The sequence below is a fragment of the Epithele typhae genome (assembly GCF_022376455.1).
Source record: "Epithele typhae strain CBS 203.58 chromosome Unknown BXZ73scaffold_17, whole genome shotgun sequence".
Lineage (NCBI taxonomy): Eukaryota > Fungi > Basidiomycota > Agaricomycetes > Polyporales > Epitheliaceae > Epithele > Epithele typhae.
The window spans coordinates 250,715-267,385 of record NW_025954208.1 but is presented as its reverse complement, the minus strand read 5'-3'; the positions used below and the strand labels follow the sequence as shown (position 1 = coordinate 267,385).

The following is a 16,671-nucleotide window of genomic DNA, read 5'->3' as shown; positions in this document are numbered from 1 at the left end:
CGCCTCGCTTTCCCCGGCCCGCGTGCCGCTCTGCCCGCCCGTTCGTCCCACGCACAAGAGATATGTTATCCACCCCCGCATTGGTTGTAATCGCTCCGCTTCATCACATGCTCCAGCTCCGACCGCCTTATGTTTCGTATGCATTTCGACAGATCGCACCCAGGACGTTCAGGCGTTAAGCCGTCAAAACAAAACGAGATGGGAATAGAGCAGCCTCGTCTTCCAGACCGCAGCTTCGCCTCGACGTTTTTGTACGACCACGTCAGAGCGCAATGAGTGGGACTAACGGCACTTCGATGTCGTGTGGGGCATGTAGGCAGCGGCTCATCCGAGGATGATGGTGTTTGGATTCGCGCCCTGTTTTCGGATTCTCCGTCAGCCCATTCTTCACTCACCTGAGACCCCTCTCGCCCTCACCCCTGTCGACCCTACTCTGGATCCGGAGTTGCCGTCACATCAGCATGTAACATCGTCACGACTGTTCCGTGCGCGATGCTAGCGAGATCGAGAGATGGAACCGTTGGTTGGCTCTAAGACCCTCTGCCGCGCGGCGTTGCCCTCGGGCTTATGGCAAGGCCGCCCCGAGCTACCGTCAGTGGGAAAGTGGACGACTACCCAACCAAGACGTGTTCGTACCCAACGAGCCGCCGTTCCACATATGTATTTAGTCGTGGCCCACGACTCCCCTCCCTCGTTCTTGCACCCATGACGCACTACCAGCTGGGCCTGTATGTGTGTAGTTGGTGTGATATATACCGCCACTGGCGTATATTTCGTGATGTCTTCAACATACATAAACGGAGTGCGAGCAAACCAATACTGGATTAGCCAAGGGACACATTACTGTTCACGACGTATCCCAAAGGACATCAGGAGGGCCAACACTCTTCCTACGGTCCCGCCAATATAAACTACGATACGCAAGGCGGTCAAAATGTGCCTCGTCCGTTCTGCGGATGGTCTGCAACGGCGCACTGCTGACTGACAGCCGGCCTCCTCGCCCTCCAACCACCGGAAGTATTGCCTCACGAGCCACGGGCTCTTCGTCATATTTCCACAAATGGTCTGCAAAGCAACACTCGTTCACAGCTTGCCCAGGCCATTAATTGCAATACCATCCGTTGGCATTGGAATCCCCGGGATGGCGCCCGTGCATCCGAATCCGGCACTACGTCTAAGCGAATAGCAGGCAATTCTAATCGCATTCCAACATCCCGGGACTTCCTATGCCTGGGATCCTTACCTGGCCGAACGCACTTTTGCTGATGTCGGTGCGAGTTTCAAGCGAGAGCGCTGGAAGCGCTGGCGGGCGGTTCCGGAAGCCGTGAGAACGCGCTGGGGCTCAGGACAGGATTCAATTAATAGCCTTCTCCGATCGCACTGTGTACGGATCTCCTTAGCTCTCGTATGTATTGGTTTCTGAGCCACCAGCTGCGAGCGCGTTTTACGCTCCGTGGTGGCTCAGGAGAGTATCCAGACGTGGCACAATTAAGGTCCGTACCTCGCACTCCCTCAGAGCCGACTCCCCGATGCTCATTCCCTCCCCTCCTAGGACATGCTTGTCTTCGTTCGAAACTCGGTCCTTGAGAGTACGAGGACTTCCGATGCTTCTTGCCTGTCGCCCATCACTATGCGCACTCTTGTCGTTCCACACAGTCCGAGACAAGGGGCTACCAGCGCGCCTCCTTCAGCAGCCAAGTCTCGTGCCTCCAATTCGATCGCCGCCACTGCCGCGAGCTGGTCCACAAGCTCCCTTTGAGACGATCGGCACTCCGTGGCGGGCTCTGCGCGAGCGTCGGTTAGCCAACTTTCCCCCTGCCTGAGGCATCAGCGATCGCGCCGCCCACGCTCGTGCTCGTATTCATATCCATGGCAGCGATATTCGTGGCGGTCGCTGACGACAATTTCAGTTTCAGCATCATGCCCGCATCGGCATCCGACTCGCACTTCCGGATTCCACGGCTCGTCTTGCCCGTCGGCCAAGCACGACGATGATATAAAGGCGAGCAGCGATGGCCTTTGCACCTCATCTCCTCTCCGGTTCCCATTCCCTTTCGTTCTCTGCCCTCTCTATACCCCACACTCTCTTACCAACGACACTCCTTTGTTGAGGGAACACAGTCCGTTCCAACATGCACTCCTTTACCTCCATCCTCACCTACGCTACCCTCTGCTTCGCCGCAGCTTCCGCCGTACTTGCCGGGCCTGTCCTCACTCAGAGTGATATCGTTCGCCGCTGCGGCTGCGAGGAGTCGTCCATCCCTGGCGTCTTCACCGGCCTTCAAATCGAGCTCGAGGGCTTCCTCCACCCAATCAGTGCGTCTCATATTTCCTTTCCGTCTTAGGCATCGTTGACATGATTACCCGCAGTCTGGGGGACCACCTCCAACGTAACTGTCGATGTCGTCACCAGTGCATTCGGCTCGGTGACGTCCAGCCTACACACTGCTATCTCGTCGTGCCAAAAGCTTTCTGGCGAAAGCACCGAGATCATCCTCGGCGGCCTCGAGGTCACCACCGTCGCGTCGCTCATTGCGGGTTCTGTCAACGTACGTCTCACCGGTGTTTTCATGGGCACTCGGCTTACCCGTTGAAAATGCAGCTGGTCTTCTCCGCCTGCTCCGCTGTCATTACCCTCGGTCTTGGTGGTTCTTGCTGGGCTATCCTTATTGCCTGCTGGTATGCATCTTTATAATCTGACACATGAAGTCCCCCTAACCCTCGGCTTTGTCCATTTTTCGCAGCACGGTTGTAGGCTCCCTCGTCTACACATGCACCGGCCTCGCATCCCATCTCTCGGCCCATATTTCTGGAAGCCTTTCGTCGACGTGTACGGACCTCATCTTGCAATTCGGCCTCACCGCCCACTTCAGCGAGATTATCAGCACCTCCGTTTCCGTTTCCGTCTCCTCCATGCACGACATCTTCGCTAACCTCCATGCCGAGCTCATTGCCTGTCTCCACCCCATCAGTGAGCCCTTACCTTGTGCATATAGCCATTGTTTCTTATATTCTGGTTTACAGTCTACGGGACTTCCTCCAACGTGACCGTTGGCGTCGTTACTACCATCTTTGGAGAGGTCACCACGAAATTGAACGGCGCCATCTCGTCCTGCCAGTCTCTCTCTGGCGATGCCGGCGTCATCCTCGGCGGTGCCACTTCAACTGAGGTTGCGGTCGTAATCGGCGCCTGCGTCAACGTCGTCTTCTCCGCGTGCTCCGCCGTCATCAACCTCGGCCTCAGCGGCAGTACCCTCACCGCCCTCACGGCATGCGCGTACGTCCTTCGTTGCCTCGTTAGTCCTCGCTCACTCATCATATCGCCCCGGTAGCACCCTCTGCGGCAGTGTGATCAGCACTTGCATTGGCCTCGTGTCTGACCTCTCCGCCGGCATTCAGGTCAACCTCTCTTCGACCTGCATTGGCCTCATCTCCCAGTTCGGCATCTCCTCGAGCTTCAGCGGCGTCGTCAGCATCGCCGCTTCTGTGTCCACATCGTACTCCGGCATGCACGCCATCTTCGTCAACCTCCAGTCCGAGCTCGAGACTTGCCTCCACCCTATCAGTGAGTCGTGCTTGCTGTGACTGCCTTGCCCAGGAGTCTAACCATGTGTCTGCAGTCTACGGCACCTCGTCCAACGTCACTGCGCACCTCATCACTAGTGTGTTTGGCGAGGTCACGACCAAGCTCCATGGCGCCATCTCGTCGTGCCAGTCACTCTCCGGTGACTCGACCACCATCCTCGGCACTTCCACCATCACCACGGTCGCCGCCAACATTGCCGGCTGTGTCAATGTACGTCTCTCTTACCTCGCTGCGCCGAGTTGATGCTCATGTGCGACATTCAGGTCATCTTCTCTGCCTGCTCCGCTGTCTTCTCCCTCGGCCTCTCAGCCAAGTGCCTCGTCACTCTGGTCTCGTGCGGGTACGTCTCACCGCACCCGTTTTATCTTGCTCATCCACCCACTCACTTTTGCCTTTGCGTCTACAGCAAGCTCACCGGCTCCATGATGAGCACCTGCACCGGCCTCGTCGGCAACCTCTCTGCCCATATCAAAAGCGGGCTGTCCCCCAAATGCGTATCCCTCATCGGCAAGCTCGGCATCACCAAACACTTCGGCGCCGTCCTCAGCATCTCGTCCTGGCTCACCACCGCGCTCACTGGTGTCCTCGGCGTCAAGGTTGGCGCGTCCATCCACTTCTAAACTCCGAGTCCCCGAGGTTATCTGTCGTTCACTTCCACCCATACGGCGCTCTTCCTTCATTTCGTTCATGGACATTAACGAACACTCACGTTACATTGTTGTATACCCCTTGGACAAGTCAACCTTCATGAACCACATAACACAACTGTACTACTTCACTTCGAAAACTTGCTCCGGACCATGCTGTACTGCCGTCGCTTTTGCTTTCATCCCATTGCTACATACGATTTGGGACGCCTCCTACTATACCCTTGAGTTTCCGACATTGTGACCACCGGCCTACTACATCTACCGCCGCCATTACCACCCTAGCTAGGATACACGGACCTGGAGCCAGTCATCACTCCACCTGTACCGTGAATATATCCTGCCGCACCCGCCTATGCCGCTGTATTCCATTCCCTACCCCGCTTCTCAGCGCAGACAAACACTCGTCGACCTTGGTAGTATGGGCGTACTTCCGAAGTCGAAGTCGGATGCGCTTTCTGCTGTGGTCTCCTCGACGCCTCACCCATGGGCTGACCGAGGCGTACGTCGAAGTGAAGTTGCCACACGAGTCCTGCGGGCGAGTGGCCGGCCGTGGACACTCTGTCGGCGCGACACCCCAAGAATCGCGACACCTTACTCGGGAAAGAAGATACATCTCTGGAGCCGGTGGGCTGCCTTGGTGGAACCGATTCAGTGTCACTACATGCATCCGAAGTCTCGAAGACGATGCACGACCGCACAATGGGCCGGAAGCCGAGCGGCAAGGGGGCACGGGCAGCCTGTTGGCACATGGGCCGGCGTGCAAACGGGGATAGCATTACGATGATAATGTACACGTGAAGCAAAAGAAAGATACCAAGGTGCGGATATGAGGACCAAGGGGCAGTCTACATGTAGAACTCGGGCTTGCGCGAGTTGATGCCGTACTCCGCGAGCGCGGCCCCGAGGTCGTCCATCGTGAGCGTCGTCTTTGTCTTTTCCTGCACGGCGAGAGCACCTCTCAGGGCTCCGTGGCGATAAGGCATAAACAGGGGAAAGGACGCACTCGTGCCGACGCCGCTCCCATCGGCTGGTTCGCCCTCGACCGGCCCCCGCGGCGTTCGCGCGTATGCGCGCGTGCTGGTACGCGTCCGCCGCGATGTCCGACACGAACTTCTGCGCGGCGAGAGACAGGAGGCGTTTCCTGGCGACGCGCCGCCGTGAGCCGCGACGCACGGTCCCGAGAGGCGACGCACACTCACAGCCTGACGTCCTCGCACTCGAACCCGACCCGCTGGAGGTAGTACTCCGTGACCTCGTTCGGGATCTGCGGGGGCGGCGTGAGCGGGGCTCGGGGCAGCGCGGAGGGCGCGCGGCGGAGGCGGGCGCACCAGCGGTTCGTAGTCGTCGAGCATCAGCAGGAACTCGGCGAGCGTTTTGTCCTTGCGCGCCTCCTCTGCGGTGTGGGCGGGGGCTGGCTTCTGGGCCTGAGCGGCGGACGAGCTCGGTCCTGGTTGCGTGAAATCGGGGGTGGACTGGGCGCGAGGCGAAGGTGCGGAGGGGGTGGGCGTGGCCGCGTAGTAAGGGGTGCCCTGGGATGCGTCTTGGTATGGGGTCGCCATGTTACAGTCGTCAGAGAGGGTATTGGGAGCGAGAAGAGGACAAGTGGGGATGGTGGTGGTGGTGCGGCAGCAGCGAAGCGGCGTGCAGTGGTGAGTGACGGACCGGATAGACGCTAGAGTTCCCTATTAGCGAACGCTTGGCACGCATAAATTCCCGGCTGGCCGGTCTGCGCCTCTTGTCCTCCTCCTTCTCACTCGCTCCTCTCACTTTCTACTGTGTGCCTGTAACTTGTGAGTATTTCTTCATCTTCAAGCTTCGTTTCACTTCGAAGACGTTGTTATGATGTTTGAGGCATTTGGCTTTAGCAGGGCCTCCTGCGGTGCAGAAACTTAACTCAGCTACCTTCGGGCCCTTGCTTTGGCGAGCCAGCCCGCTTTTTTCTGAACTTCATTCCCGTGGTCGCTGCCGTATGACTTTATGCTGACGACTCTCTAGGTACTGTCGCGGTTCCGCCCAGTGCATCAAGGTTGTCGAACACTGTCGGAAGTTTTCTCTCACTATTTTAGACGCCCTTGATGTGATGTTTGTCCGTTGCCAATGTCATATCTGCCCCGAGTAGCTCCTCGGCCTGCTCTGGCTTGCTTGTCACCCACGAAACCTCAACCCCGTCACATGAAGCGCGTTCCCTGCACAACGACGACTATATTGACCATGCCGTGAATAGTACATGCAGACCAAGTGCTCAAAGACCGCCCGACGCCGTCCCTACCAGAGGAACGGAACGGGGGGTCTGCACGGGATGAACATTATACGATGTTTTGGGTTCGTACTACGTGTCCGCACAAAGCACACGGAGCCGATTTTGCGTATTCTTCAAAAGGAGACGGGGGTCAGCGTGCGGAGAAATTCGTGCGGTGTCACGTACTTTTCGAGCGCGGGTGGAAGCCTGGGTATCATGCGCAATGGAAGCTTGGGTATTATGCGCGATGGAAGTCGGGGTATCATGCGCGAGAACTTGAGAAGTAGACGAGTAGAGCCAGCGACAATGCGAAGAGATAAAAGGGTGGCCTGATCGGTGTCGATGTATGCTAACGGGGGACGCCCTATGCCAGCCGCCGCACGGCCACCAGAGCTCTTGGTGGTCGGCCACGATGGCACGTTCACTGACGGGGAACTCAGGATCAGACTCGAGAAAAGATACGTCGAGAACAAGGGCGGCACGTACAAGACGACTCTCCCGCCGCGCTGAGGCCTATGACCGGCGATGGTCTGCCTCATGTATCGACACTCTGCGACCTATGAAAGGGGAGAGAATAGAGATGAACCGAGGCAGGAACGACTCCTGTCTCGGTCGTCGAAGCTAGACGGGTCGCTCCATTAGCACCACAGCCGACGACATCGCTAGCACGTCCAAGATGCTCACCGTTGACGACGGACGCCCTATACCAGCTGATGCACGAGTCCGGGAGGGCTTGGGTGTTGAAACCCAAGAGCTTCGGATAGTCGGCTCAGGTGGTACGTTCACTGCGGCGCCGGTGTGGGTCAGAGCGCGACGACGGACGGAAGCAAATACGGGACACGTACTAGACGTCACTGCCGTCGCACCGAGGCCTGTGACTCGCAATGGTCTGCCTCATGTGTCGACACTCCAAAGGGGGCATGCAGAAAGGTAGGCGCGGCCTGACCGCGTATGTCGTGCTGAATGCATCGGATGGTCAGTGCCCGCCCGGCCGACGCCCTGAAGATACACACCTAACGAGGTACGCCCTGTGGGCGCCGTCTGTGGCTAGACCACAAGAGCCTGGGATTGAGTCTCGGATGGAGAACCGGCCTCCTTTCGTGCACGAAGCATGTCCGAGACCTCAGAGCTCCGAGAGTGGCTAGCTCAGATGGCACGTTCACTGGAAGGGGCGGGGGTGAGCGAGCGACGATGGATGGGAGGGAGGAGAAGGACGCACAAGACGTGGCCCTCGCCGTGTTCGACATCCTTCGGCCGTTGGCCGGCATCGTCAAGACTGATCGAGTCCAACCGAGCGCGAACCCGTCAGCGGCCATGGTTCGAATAGGAGGCGAGCAATGACGTACTCGTACTGGCTCGTCCCGCGTCGGGGTGTGTACTCAATGGTCTACCTTATTCACGAGTACGAGCGTCATCGTACTTGGCTGTGCAGGTGCTGTCAGTGACGGGACACGGACCGGCGACGAGGAAACATACCCGGCGCCGCGCAGAAAGGTCGATGGTTGGTCCAGCCAACCAGCGAGCAATACATTGCCGAGCAGTGTGACGAAGAAGGGGTCGCTGGGCTGAGTCGTGAAGCAGGAGAGGTTCGACCAGCGAGGGTCTGTGACAACACCGCGTGAGCACACAGCGTGGACGAGCATAGTGACGGCGTACTGACATATGTACGTCGTCCACCACACGTCGGCACGTCGAGTGACGGCGGCGGTGAAGGAAGAAGCGAGCAGGCGGGACTAGACGGGCGCGGGCCATATGGCTCCGACGGTATCGACTAGTAGGCAGTGTCCACAGCCAGTGGGGATGAGAGGAGAGAAGATGGGAGTCGGGTGGTGAGGAGGGAGGGCGGATTGGAGGGGTATTTTATAGGCTGAGAGAGAGGCTGGCTGGAGAGGCTGGCGGGGGTGTTCGCCTCCAGTGGTCTCGGGCTCGGCGAATCAGCCGAGAGAGGGGATTCTGGCCTTGTCGCTGTATCCGGTGGGGAAAGAGTGGGTTCTGTGATGCCCGCCATGTAGCGTTGCTCTCTGCGGATCCGTCGAGCCCGACAAGTGCGTGATTCGGGCGATGGGTCCGAGTGCTGTGTGTCCTGCGGACGAGGGCGGGGCTGTCAACAGCCGTTCGGATGTCGAGCGAGGTTTCCTAAAATGGAAAGCAGAGGCGACATTCGCGTCGGGCTTCCGGTGTTTGGGCCAGGATCGACGTCGAGGACGTCCAAATTTCACATCAAGGAGACCTACCAAAAGCAGCGACGCCTCGCTCGTCAGGACGAATCAGTATGTGGTGGTAATTGTGCTGGTTGAATAAACAACTTGTTTGCGTGAAGCAAATATTGGACGGCCCGTACGCTCTCAGATGATGCTAGTACGTACATATATTCGGGTCAGCTTCCGGCATTATTCACAAACACTTAGGAACTTACGAGAGGCGAGTCCCAATCGCCACGTCGGTCTATGTGACGCCCGGCGCAGATCCGGACACCAAATTGCGAGAAGCAGGCCTTGCATCCACTGTCACAGTCTCGATCGGTCCACAGTCCAATGGGGGCAGAAACCGACTGTTGTAGTCGGCCACTGCAACTACATTAAATGAGCGGTGCTTCTGTCTGTGAACCCCCAGACTTCGCATAGATAGAGGGAGCGGCTACTTTGACAGATGAAAGCGGTGTGGACCGTAGCAGTTGCTCGACGAGTGAAGGAAAAAGACAAGAAACGCAGCACCGTCGCCGTGTTCGGCGCCTAGATATGATGTTCAGTGTCCGAGAGTCGCGGAATAGTTCTCTTGACTCGCTCCCAGCAGCCTCCAAGGGCAGCCACACGATGATACCGCTTCTTGTCTCGTCGCTCACGCGCCTTCGGCCGCTCCCACCTGGCCTGTCCCTCTTGTCGTCGTAGGACGCTCCTCGCACTGGTCATGGCAGACAGCAAAGGCATCACGCATCTCTTCTCGTACTCGTCCAACGGTTTCCGCGATGTCGCTCCGACTCAAGAGAAGGATATCGCGTCCCGAGGAACGATTCGACGCGTAGGACGACTCGTCATGGCGGTATCCGGCCTTTGTGCACTCTGGTACGCAGCTCGGTTCATCTCGTTGGAACATACATCCGTTGGCGGAGGTCCCCCGTATGCACGGTTTGGGCTCGCCGCGCCCACATCTGCAAGTGCGGCCGAGGGTCTTTGTCCCCAAGTCGATGCCACGTACCCCTTAAAGCACGCGGACCTCGATGGAACATTGATGGCCTTGTACGCCGATGAGACGTTCCAAGCACGAGCATTCGAGGCTCTCGCAGGCGCGATCCAGATTCCGTACGTGTTCTTTGGGCTACCGGACCACTCTACTGGTGTTGATAGAGTGGGACCTTTACCGAAAGAACTGAGTCGTACGACGACCTCAAACCAGTCGGAAAAGACCCTCGGTGGGAGACATTCGGCGTTCTGCAAGAATACCTACAGATCACCTTCCCGAAAGTGTGAGTTCTCAATGTTCTGCCATGTATCTTGTACTAGCAAATTCATGCCGGTTCAAGGTTCCAAACTCTCTCTTTCACGACCGTCAACACATATGGGATTGTGCTCCACTGGCAGGGCTCCGATACCTCAACCCGTCCAGTGCTCATGGCTGGTCATCAAGGTATGACCGCTCACTACGTCGAGGGTTGATGCGCGCAACATAATACACACACGTACAGACGTTGTTCCGGTGGAACCCACTACTGTGAATGACTGGAAGCATCCGCCCTACTCTGGCCTTTTTGACGGTGAATGGATTTGGGGTCGCGGCACGTGCGACGACAAGTCGGATGTTATTGCATCACTGTAAGTGCATTTCATTCTTGCACATACAAAAATTGTCTCACGAGAACCACAGGCACGCCATCGACGCTCTCATCGAGCAGGGTTTCCAACCTCGTCGCACTTTTGTGTGGGCATACGGATTCGACGAAGAGGCTTCGGGCATGGAGGTCAGCATGTCTTATCCTTGGCTCCCGTACCTCTCATTGATACAATGTCTCCAGGGGGCGGGCAAATTGGCAGAGTACCTTGAGGAAACTTATGGCACTCATGGGTTTGAGATGCTCCTGGATGAAGGTGGTTCGTACGGCACTCCGTACGGGGAGGGCGTGATATTCGCGACACCAGCCCTCTCAGAGAAGGGGTACCTCGACGTCCGAGTGGAGGTGACGACGAAGGGTGGACATTCCAGCGTCCCGCCTGCGCATACCGTAAGCATCAAGCATCCATTCCCGGTTTCCGTCATCATTGACGACTACACAGGGCATCGGCATGCTCTCTGCCATGATCGTCGAGCTGGAAGCCAACCCCCTCGAGACGTCCCTCATTCGCGGCGGCAGCCCCTACAACTACACCATGTGCGCCGCCGCCCACGGCCCCGCCTACCCACCCACCGTGCGCCGGCTCGCGCTGCACGCCGCCGAGACCGGCTCCGACGCGGACCTCGCGGACCTCGAGGACGCGCTGCTCGCCGCCTTCCCCTTCTACTCCGCCGTCCTCCGCACGACCCAGGCGGTCGACCTCGTCGCCGGGGGCGTCAAGGTGAACGCGCTCCCCGAGCGCGTCTCCGCGGTCGTGAACCACCGCATCGCGGAGCACGCGTCCGTCGCGGCGCTGCAGGCGCACTACGTCGCCACCCTCGCGGCGGTCGCGGAGGCGTTCGACCTGACCCTCGACGCGTTCGGGACGAACGTCTCGGCCGGGACGGGGCGGGGCGGGCACGTTGCGCTGTCGGATGCGTGGGGGACGGCGCTGGAGCCGTCGCCGGTCACGCCTATGGGCAAGGGCGCGCCGTATGAGGTCTTTGCGGGGACGGTGAAGGCGACGATCGAGAGCTCGGACCGATATGAGGGGAGCAGCGTCGTGGTTGCTCCGTTGCTTACCATCGGCAACACAGGTGAGTTGACGAGGTCAAGGAAGGGTGGAGCGTTACTGATATCAAGCCAGACACACGCTACTACTGGAACCTCACCAAGCACATTGTTCGGTACAAGCACTTGCATAACCAGGACGCTTACAACGGAGCGCACACCGTCAACGAGGCCGTCCGTGCGAAGGGATGGATCGAGACGATCAGGTTCTACACCAAGTTTGTTCTCAACTGGGACGAGCATCAGTGATCCCTGGGGTGCGCGGGAGATGCGGACCGGCAAAAGTTCACATCACGCTATGAAAGTACGGATGCTCAGATGTATCTCTACTCGTCCGTCTATCACCCAATGTCAATCCTCCGTCCACCCAAGCCTCCTCAAATCCTTCTTGCACTCTTCCGTGTCTCTCTTCACACGTGCCATGTCCCTCACAATCTGCCTGAACCCACCATCCGGCCCGTCCACCAGACTCAGCGCCGCCTCATATTTCTCAATGTGCCCGTCGAGCGCCCTCGCCTCCGTCTCTTGCGCCCGTCGCTTCTCCCTAAGCTTCTCGTACATGCCCCCGACGGCGCGGGCGACCGTCGCGTCCGGTCTGTCTTTGGCGGCGGCATGACCGTAGAGCGCGCGGTGGGCGCGCAGGCGCACGACGGAGAGCTTGAGCAGCGCGATTTCGATCGTCGCGGCGGTGACGTCCGCCTCTGCCGCCCGCTGGGCGCGCAGGCGTGGTGGGACGGACCCGAGCGCGTCGAGGAGCCTGGCCTCGAGTGCGTGGTGAGCCTAGCGAGAAGTGAGGTGAGCCGGAAGAGCGCGAGCTCTGGATGCGGGGTTGGGCGTGCCTCGTTTACGCGCTCGACGAGCTCGAGCACGCGGGCGCGGGCATCCGCCAGGGATGCTTCATGCCGAGAATTGGCCTCGCGCCGCCCGCGGATGAGTTCAGGCAGCCCGAGTGCAGCTTCTATTCTTTCTTCTTCGTCAGCCCCCGACGGTCCGTCTGGCCGCGACAACTTGTTCAGGACCAGAAATGTAGCACCCGCTCAGTTGTGCTCGCTCACCGTCTTCGGCACAGAAATAGTCGTGAATCGACAATAACGTCCTCCGCAGCTCGGACTCAAGCCGATCAGCCATGCGGTCTGTGAGTCTCTGCCAGGCTCTCGTCAGGCGGAACACGCAACAGCCGACTCAGGCACGCACGGGAGGAATGGACACGGGCGCTAGATTTCTCACGTCATCCTCGCTCAAACCACCCCCGCTCGATCGGGATACGGGACTGTCCGCGTGACCATCGGCCTGTGGTGGGTGGAGGGTGTGGGCGAGGGCGATGCCTCGGCCAAGGTGTTCCTACGTAAAGCGTGAGGGTCAGTGCGGGCTGCACGATGAATGGTCCGTAGTACCCTGGTACTGTTAGGTGCGCCTCGGAGTGCGCGTTGAAGATGGTCGTGGATGGTCTTGGCACGGGCGTAGCCACTGGCGCTCGAAGTGGGTGGGTCTGCACGATCGTGAGAGGCGTGCATGATGGTCGTGCCGGACGTCCTGCGCAAGTCGGAGGCCGCAGTCAAAGTGTGGTCGTAGTGACAGTTGTGGGAATATCCATGTGCGAAAATCGGCGCTGACACAGCTGGACTATCTAGGCTCGATGATTGGGATTGAATATTTGAATATTGAACCAGACGCGACACCCTCGCAGCCGGGTGGTGGGGGGAAGAGAGGCGGGACCGGGGACACTGACGCGCGTCGCGTGCGCCGGGACCGTGGTGTGACGCGGCATCGGCCCTCTGTGACGTGTGACTGGTCGGCGCTGGGCCTCGTCAGCAGCGGCAAGGCGCGACGCCGCGGCGATGTGCTCTCGTCCTGCCCAAATATGCCTCAGCCTGCGCCTCCCTCGGCATCGAGCCACCCTCCGCGGTTGACGCATCCTTCCGGCGCACCTGCTCTCGCCATCTTCCCCGCCAGGCCGCGCCCCGGCCTCGTCAGCATAGGCCGTGGCCCGCGCAACGCCTCGGCTTACCCTGGGCACCACACTTTCTCCCTCCCTTCCGACCAGCCGCGCACACTTTCTTCCATCCCCCGACGGGTGACGACGCCGCACGGCGCGGCCTACCATCGTGTATTATAAACCTGCCCGCGCGCCCTCAGTGAGTCCCATCAGCCCACCTTCACTCCTACATCCCACGGGCTCATCTAATCTACTCAACTCTCCTCAACCTCACTTCACCCCCCAACCCACACTTCGCCCACCCGCACCCAGATCAATATGTACCACGGCGCGCACATCCACCGCTGCTATCGCGCCTCTTCGCGCTTCCTCTGGTTCTTCTTCGGCGCCGGCACCGCGACCTGGTGGCACTACCACAAGGACGGCCATCGCCACTACAACGAGTGGCTCGCCGCCCGCCAGTGCGGCCGCGACCTCATCCCCCAGCAGGCCTACCCCCTCCCCGGTGCCCCGGGCACGCAGACCGAGGCCGCCGCGAACCCCAACCAGCCCACGACCCCGGGCACGATCGACAAGAGGGACCGATGGGGATGGAACTGGTCTTGGTCCACCGGCCCTCATGGCCCATCCGGTAGCGGCAGCGCCGAGTGGCACAGAGGCCACCCGTGGGGCCGCCCCGAGTGGTCGCAACAGCAGCAGCAACAGCAACAGCAAGGCCAGGACAGCTGGAACGGCGAGAGGCACTGGGGTCGGTGGGGCCGCGCGCCACCGCCCGCGGCGACGCCGGTTCGCCCTGAGGGCGCGTGGGGGCCGCCGTCCCCGATGCCGACCGCGCCCGATGCGGAGAAGGACGTCGTGCAGCAGGCGACGGACACGGTACGTACTGTTCACGCGGTGTGCGATGGAGCGGGCACTGACTGGACGCGCATGGTGCAGATCACCGACTTCTCGGAGACGACGCTCAACAACCTACTCGTTACTGTGGAGAGCCTCAAGTCGGTTAGTACCGGTCCCACGCATTTGAGTCTGAGCCCTGTTGTTTAACGCATACTTTCCTTCGCAGAAGCTCGCCGAGCACCGCGCGCAGCGCGAGCAGCAGGAGCGCGAGATTCAAGCGCTGCGTGAAGCCAAGTTTAAGCAGTTCGAAGAATGGCAGAGGCAGCAGGAGGCGAAGAAGGACGACCCTCCTCGCCGTCTCGTCTAAGTTATCTTTCAGAAGATGCCTCCACTCGTCTCTTCTTGCATGCTCCCCTCAGCCCCACTACTGTTGAAGTATAATCAACCTCTTGTACTACCACTAGTGCCCACTCAGACCAGGTTTCGTCACTGTCGACATTATCCACCTACACTCTCTATCCCTCCCATTCCTCGGACTTGCTTAGCACTTAACTGTCAATCGTGTATGGAGCGCATAGGCGTTTCGTAAACATCAGAGTGATACACGTTATGGTTGGCACGGTGCGAACATATCCAACCTCCACCTCAGCAAACATCAACTACCTCTTTCTGCCCCACCATGCCATTATACTTTTCTTCTCGTGTCGTGAGGTCATGAGATGCAGAGCGAAGGCCACGCAGGACTACACCTGCCCGGCGATGACGTTCGGGCCTTCGCGCTGGTGGACGTAAGCTGGTGCGCGAGGGTCGATCTTGCCCTGCTCTTCCGCTGAACGGCGCGCGCGACAGTGACGTCAGAACTCGGGGCAAGTGCTGGGAGTCGAGAAGACCATACGTACGGGTCGCATGCCAGAAGTAGATGACAAGGCCGGAGATGACGATCACGAAGGCCGGGAAGTAGAGCCAGTACACCTTGTAGTGCTATATGGAGACAACGTCAATGTTGTCAGCAGTGATCTCACATGCTTTTCATCTCCGGGGCTCGTGCCTCGAACTCGGTGAAGAGGAGCGGGGAAAGGCACGCACGTAAAGGAACAGGCCGAACAGAAGCCCATAGAAGTCCGACGAAAGCAGACTGAGATTGTAGTACGCCGAGGACGCCATCCGGTACAGCACGGGTGCGACGGTGTAGAGGATGAGCATCGCCGCGGTATACGCGACGAGGAGCCCGACTGTCAAAGAAAGTGGCCGCCGCCAGCGGAGATGAGCGGTGGGAGTAGAGGCAGTCGGCATCGCTCACTCGTCGCGCCATTCCAGCTGGCGGTGGTCATGTCCTTGTGCTCGAGCGCAGCGGCTTGGATGCCGTTGATGAGGACGCCCCACATTCCGAGCTGGCCGACGACTTCGTACAGCGGCGACCGACGCACGAAGAACTCCTCGGTCGCGTTTGCTGTGAAGCCGATGATGTCAGAGGCTTGTTGGTGCACGGGAAAGAGGAAGGTGGAGCGCACTGAAACCGTATAGCGACGCGCCAACAAGCATGAAGATGTCGCCCTTCGCACGACTGAGCGCGGGCCAGTCTTTGTCGGTGATCTCGTCGGAAGCAACAAGCAAGCCCAGACCGGCGACGCAAACGAAGACACCCTGAAAGATAGAACGTTAACATTGTGCCCCTCAGAATCACGAGAGACGCACCAGGAGCTGAGTCCAATGGTACTTGGGACGCATATAGATCCAGCTGAACAAGAGGCAGACGGGGATTGCCCATGCGTCAAGAAGCATACATGAGAGCAGCGTCGTGTATTCATATGCCTTCACAACAAGGAAGTTCCCCTCGACGTCGGCCGCGGCCAGAATGAAATCTGATATGATTGTTGAATGCACAGATTGATATGACGGAAGGACGAGGATCAAAACACTCACATTTCCAGCCATCCTTGTAAATCATTTTGAGCCATCCCACGAAGCCGTCTGTCGCTGCTCAATATGCGCCGATCGCAGGATTGATAAGAAGCACGTACATCTGTATATCGTGTACGGGGTGTATATGACGAACAGAGCGAAGTACCTGACAAATGCTTGGTTCAATCATGGACATCATTGGTGAAATCAAGGCAGGGGTTGCTCACAAGAAGAACGTTTGTGTAGTGGGCAGAGACCAGTTTCGTGCAACAAGCTCCGTGGTCGTGACATTCGTGCAGGTGATGCAAAGAGAGACAACCTGGCCCGCGATCAAGGAATACACGAACCGCCTGGTCCAGATGCTAGAGAAGCGAGCCCACAAACTCCCCAGGTACGCCCTCACAGACGAATGGTCCAGCGGAGGTCGTGCAGAGACTCCTGCGTCGAAAGATAGGTCGGGTACATTGGACGCGGAGACTGCATCGTCGTAGGGGATGTCGGTCTTCTGATCTTGGGGGTGGTCGACATGGCTGCTGCCGGAGGACTGCGAGGACTCGTGGGCTTTTATTTGGAGCAGGAAGCCGTGGCAATTGGAGCCTAGCGCAGGGTGGCGAAGGCCAGTCCTATGGGAGGAACTCGGGGCCG

General features: G+C 59.0%; 6 protein-coding genes across 6 annotated transcripts; 3 read left to right on the top strand and 3 right to left on the bottom strand.

The window, feature by feature from the left end:
- Positions 1-2,132: 2,132 nt before the first annotated feature.
- BXZ73DRAFT_100393 (uncharacterized protein) lies at positions 2,133-4,206 on the top strand (the record flags this gene model as incomplete). Its single annotated transcript, XM_048014563.1, has 9 exons — positions 2,133-2,316; positions 2,371-2,549; positions 2,603-2,679; positions 2,745-2,971; positions 3,025-3,277; positions 3,333-3,565; positions 3,621-3,796; positions 3,850-3,926; positions 3,993-4,206. 9 exons carry the CDS (start codon positions 2,133-2,135, stop codon positions 4,204-4,206), a joined length of 1,620 nt encoding a protein of 539 aa, XP_047878932.1.
- Positions 4,207-5,081: 875 nt separating this feature from the next.
- BXZ73DRAFT_76737 (transcription initiation factor IID TAF10 subunit) lies at positions 5,082-5,795 on the bottom strand (the record flags this gene model as incomplete). The annotated part of the gene is made up of 4 exons (XM_048022500.1): positions 5,082-5,193; positions 5,240-5,377; positions 5,436-5,500; positions 5,565-5,795. The coding sequence occupies 4 exons, from the start codon at positions 5,793-5,795 to the stop codon at positions 5,082-5,084; spliced, it is 546 nt and encodes a 181-aa protein (XP_047878931.1).
- Positions 5,796-9,508: 3,713 nt separating this feature from the next.
- On the top strand, positions 9,509-11,600 carry BXZ73DRAFT_45283 (carboxypeptidase S; the record flags this gene model as incomplete). The annotated part of the gene is made up of 8 exons (XM_048019483.1): positions 9,509-9,774; positions 9,840-9,938; positions 9,996-10,099; positions 10,158-10,284; positions 10,337-10,430; positions 10,485-10,691; positions 10,744-11,377; positions 11,428-11,600. The coding sequence occupies 8 exons, from the start codon at positions 9,509-9,511 to the stop codon at positions 11,598-11,600; spliced, it is 1,704 nt and encodes a 567-aa protein (XP_047878930.1).
- Positions 11,601-11,702: 102 nt separating this feature from the next.
- BXZ73DRAFT_89414 (uncharacterized protein) lies at positions 11,703-12,479 on the bottom strand (the record flags this gene model as incomplete). Its single annotated transcript, XM_048025262.1, has 3 exons — positions 11,703-12,131; positions 12,191-12,306; positions 12,407-12,479. 3 exons carry the CDS (start codon positions 12,477-12,479, stop codon positions 11,703-11,705), a joined length of 618 nt encoding a protein of 205 aa, XP_047878929.1.
- Positions 12,480-13,605: 1,126 nt separating this feature from the next.
- On the top strand, positions 13,606-14,491 carry BXZ73DRAFT_76735 (uncharacterized protein; the record flags this gene model as incomplete). The annotated part of the gene is made up of 3 exons (XM_048022499.1): positions 13,606-14,163; positions 14,224-14,286; positions 14,351-14,491. The coding sequence occupies 3 exons, from the start codon at positions 13,606-13,608 to the stop codon at positions 14,489-14,491; spliced, it is 762 nt and encodes a 253-aa protein (XP_047878928.1).
- A 376-nt stretch (positions 14,492-14,867) lies between these two features.
- On the bottom strand, positions 14,868-16,554 carry BXZ73DRAFT_89412 (solute carrier family 35 member SLC35F1/F2/F6; the record flags this gene model as incomplete). Its single annotated transcript, XM_048025261.1, has 10 exons — positions 14,868-14,953; positions 15,024-15,105; positions 15,211-15,356; positions 15,425-15,574; positions 15,636-15,768; positions 15,820-15,986; positions 16,048-16,095; positions 16,146-16,192; positions 16,254-16,464; positions 16,497-16,554. 10 exons carry the CDS (start codon positions 16,552-16,554, stop codon positions 14,868-14,870), a joined length of 1,128 nt encoding a protein of 375 aa, XP_047878927.1.
- Positions 16,555-16,671: the final 117 nt, after the last annotated feature.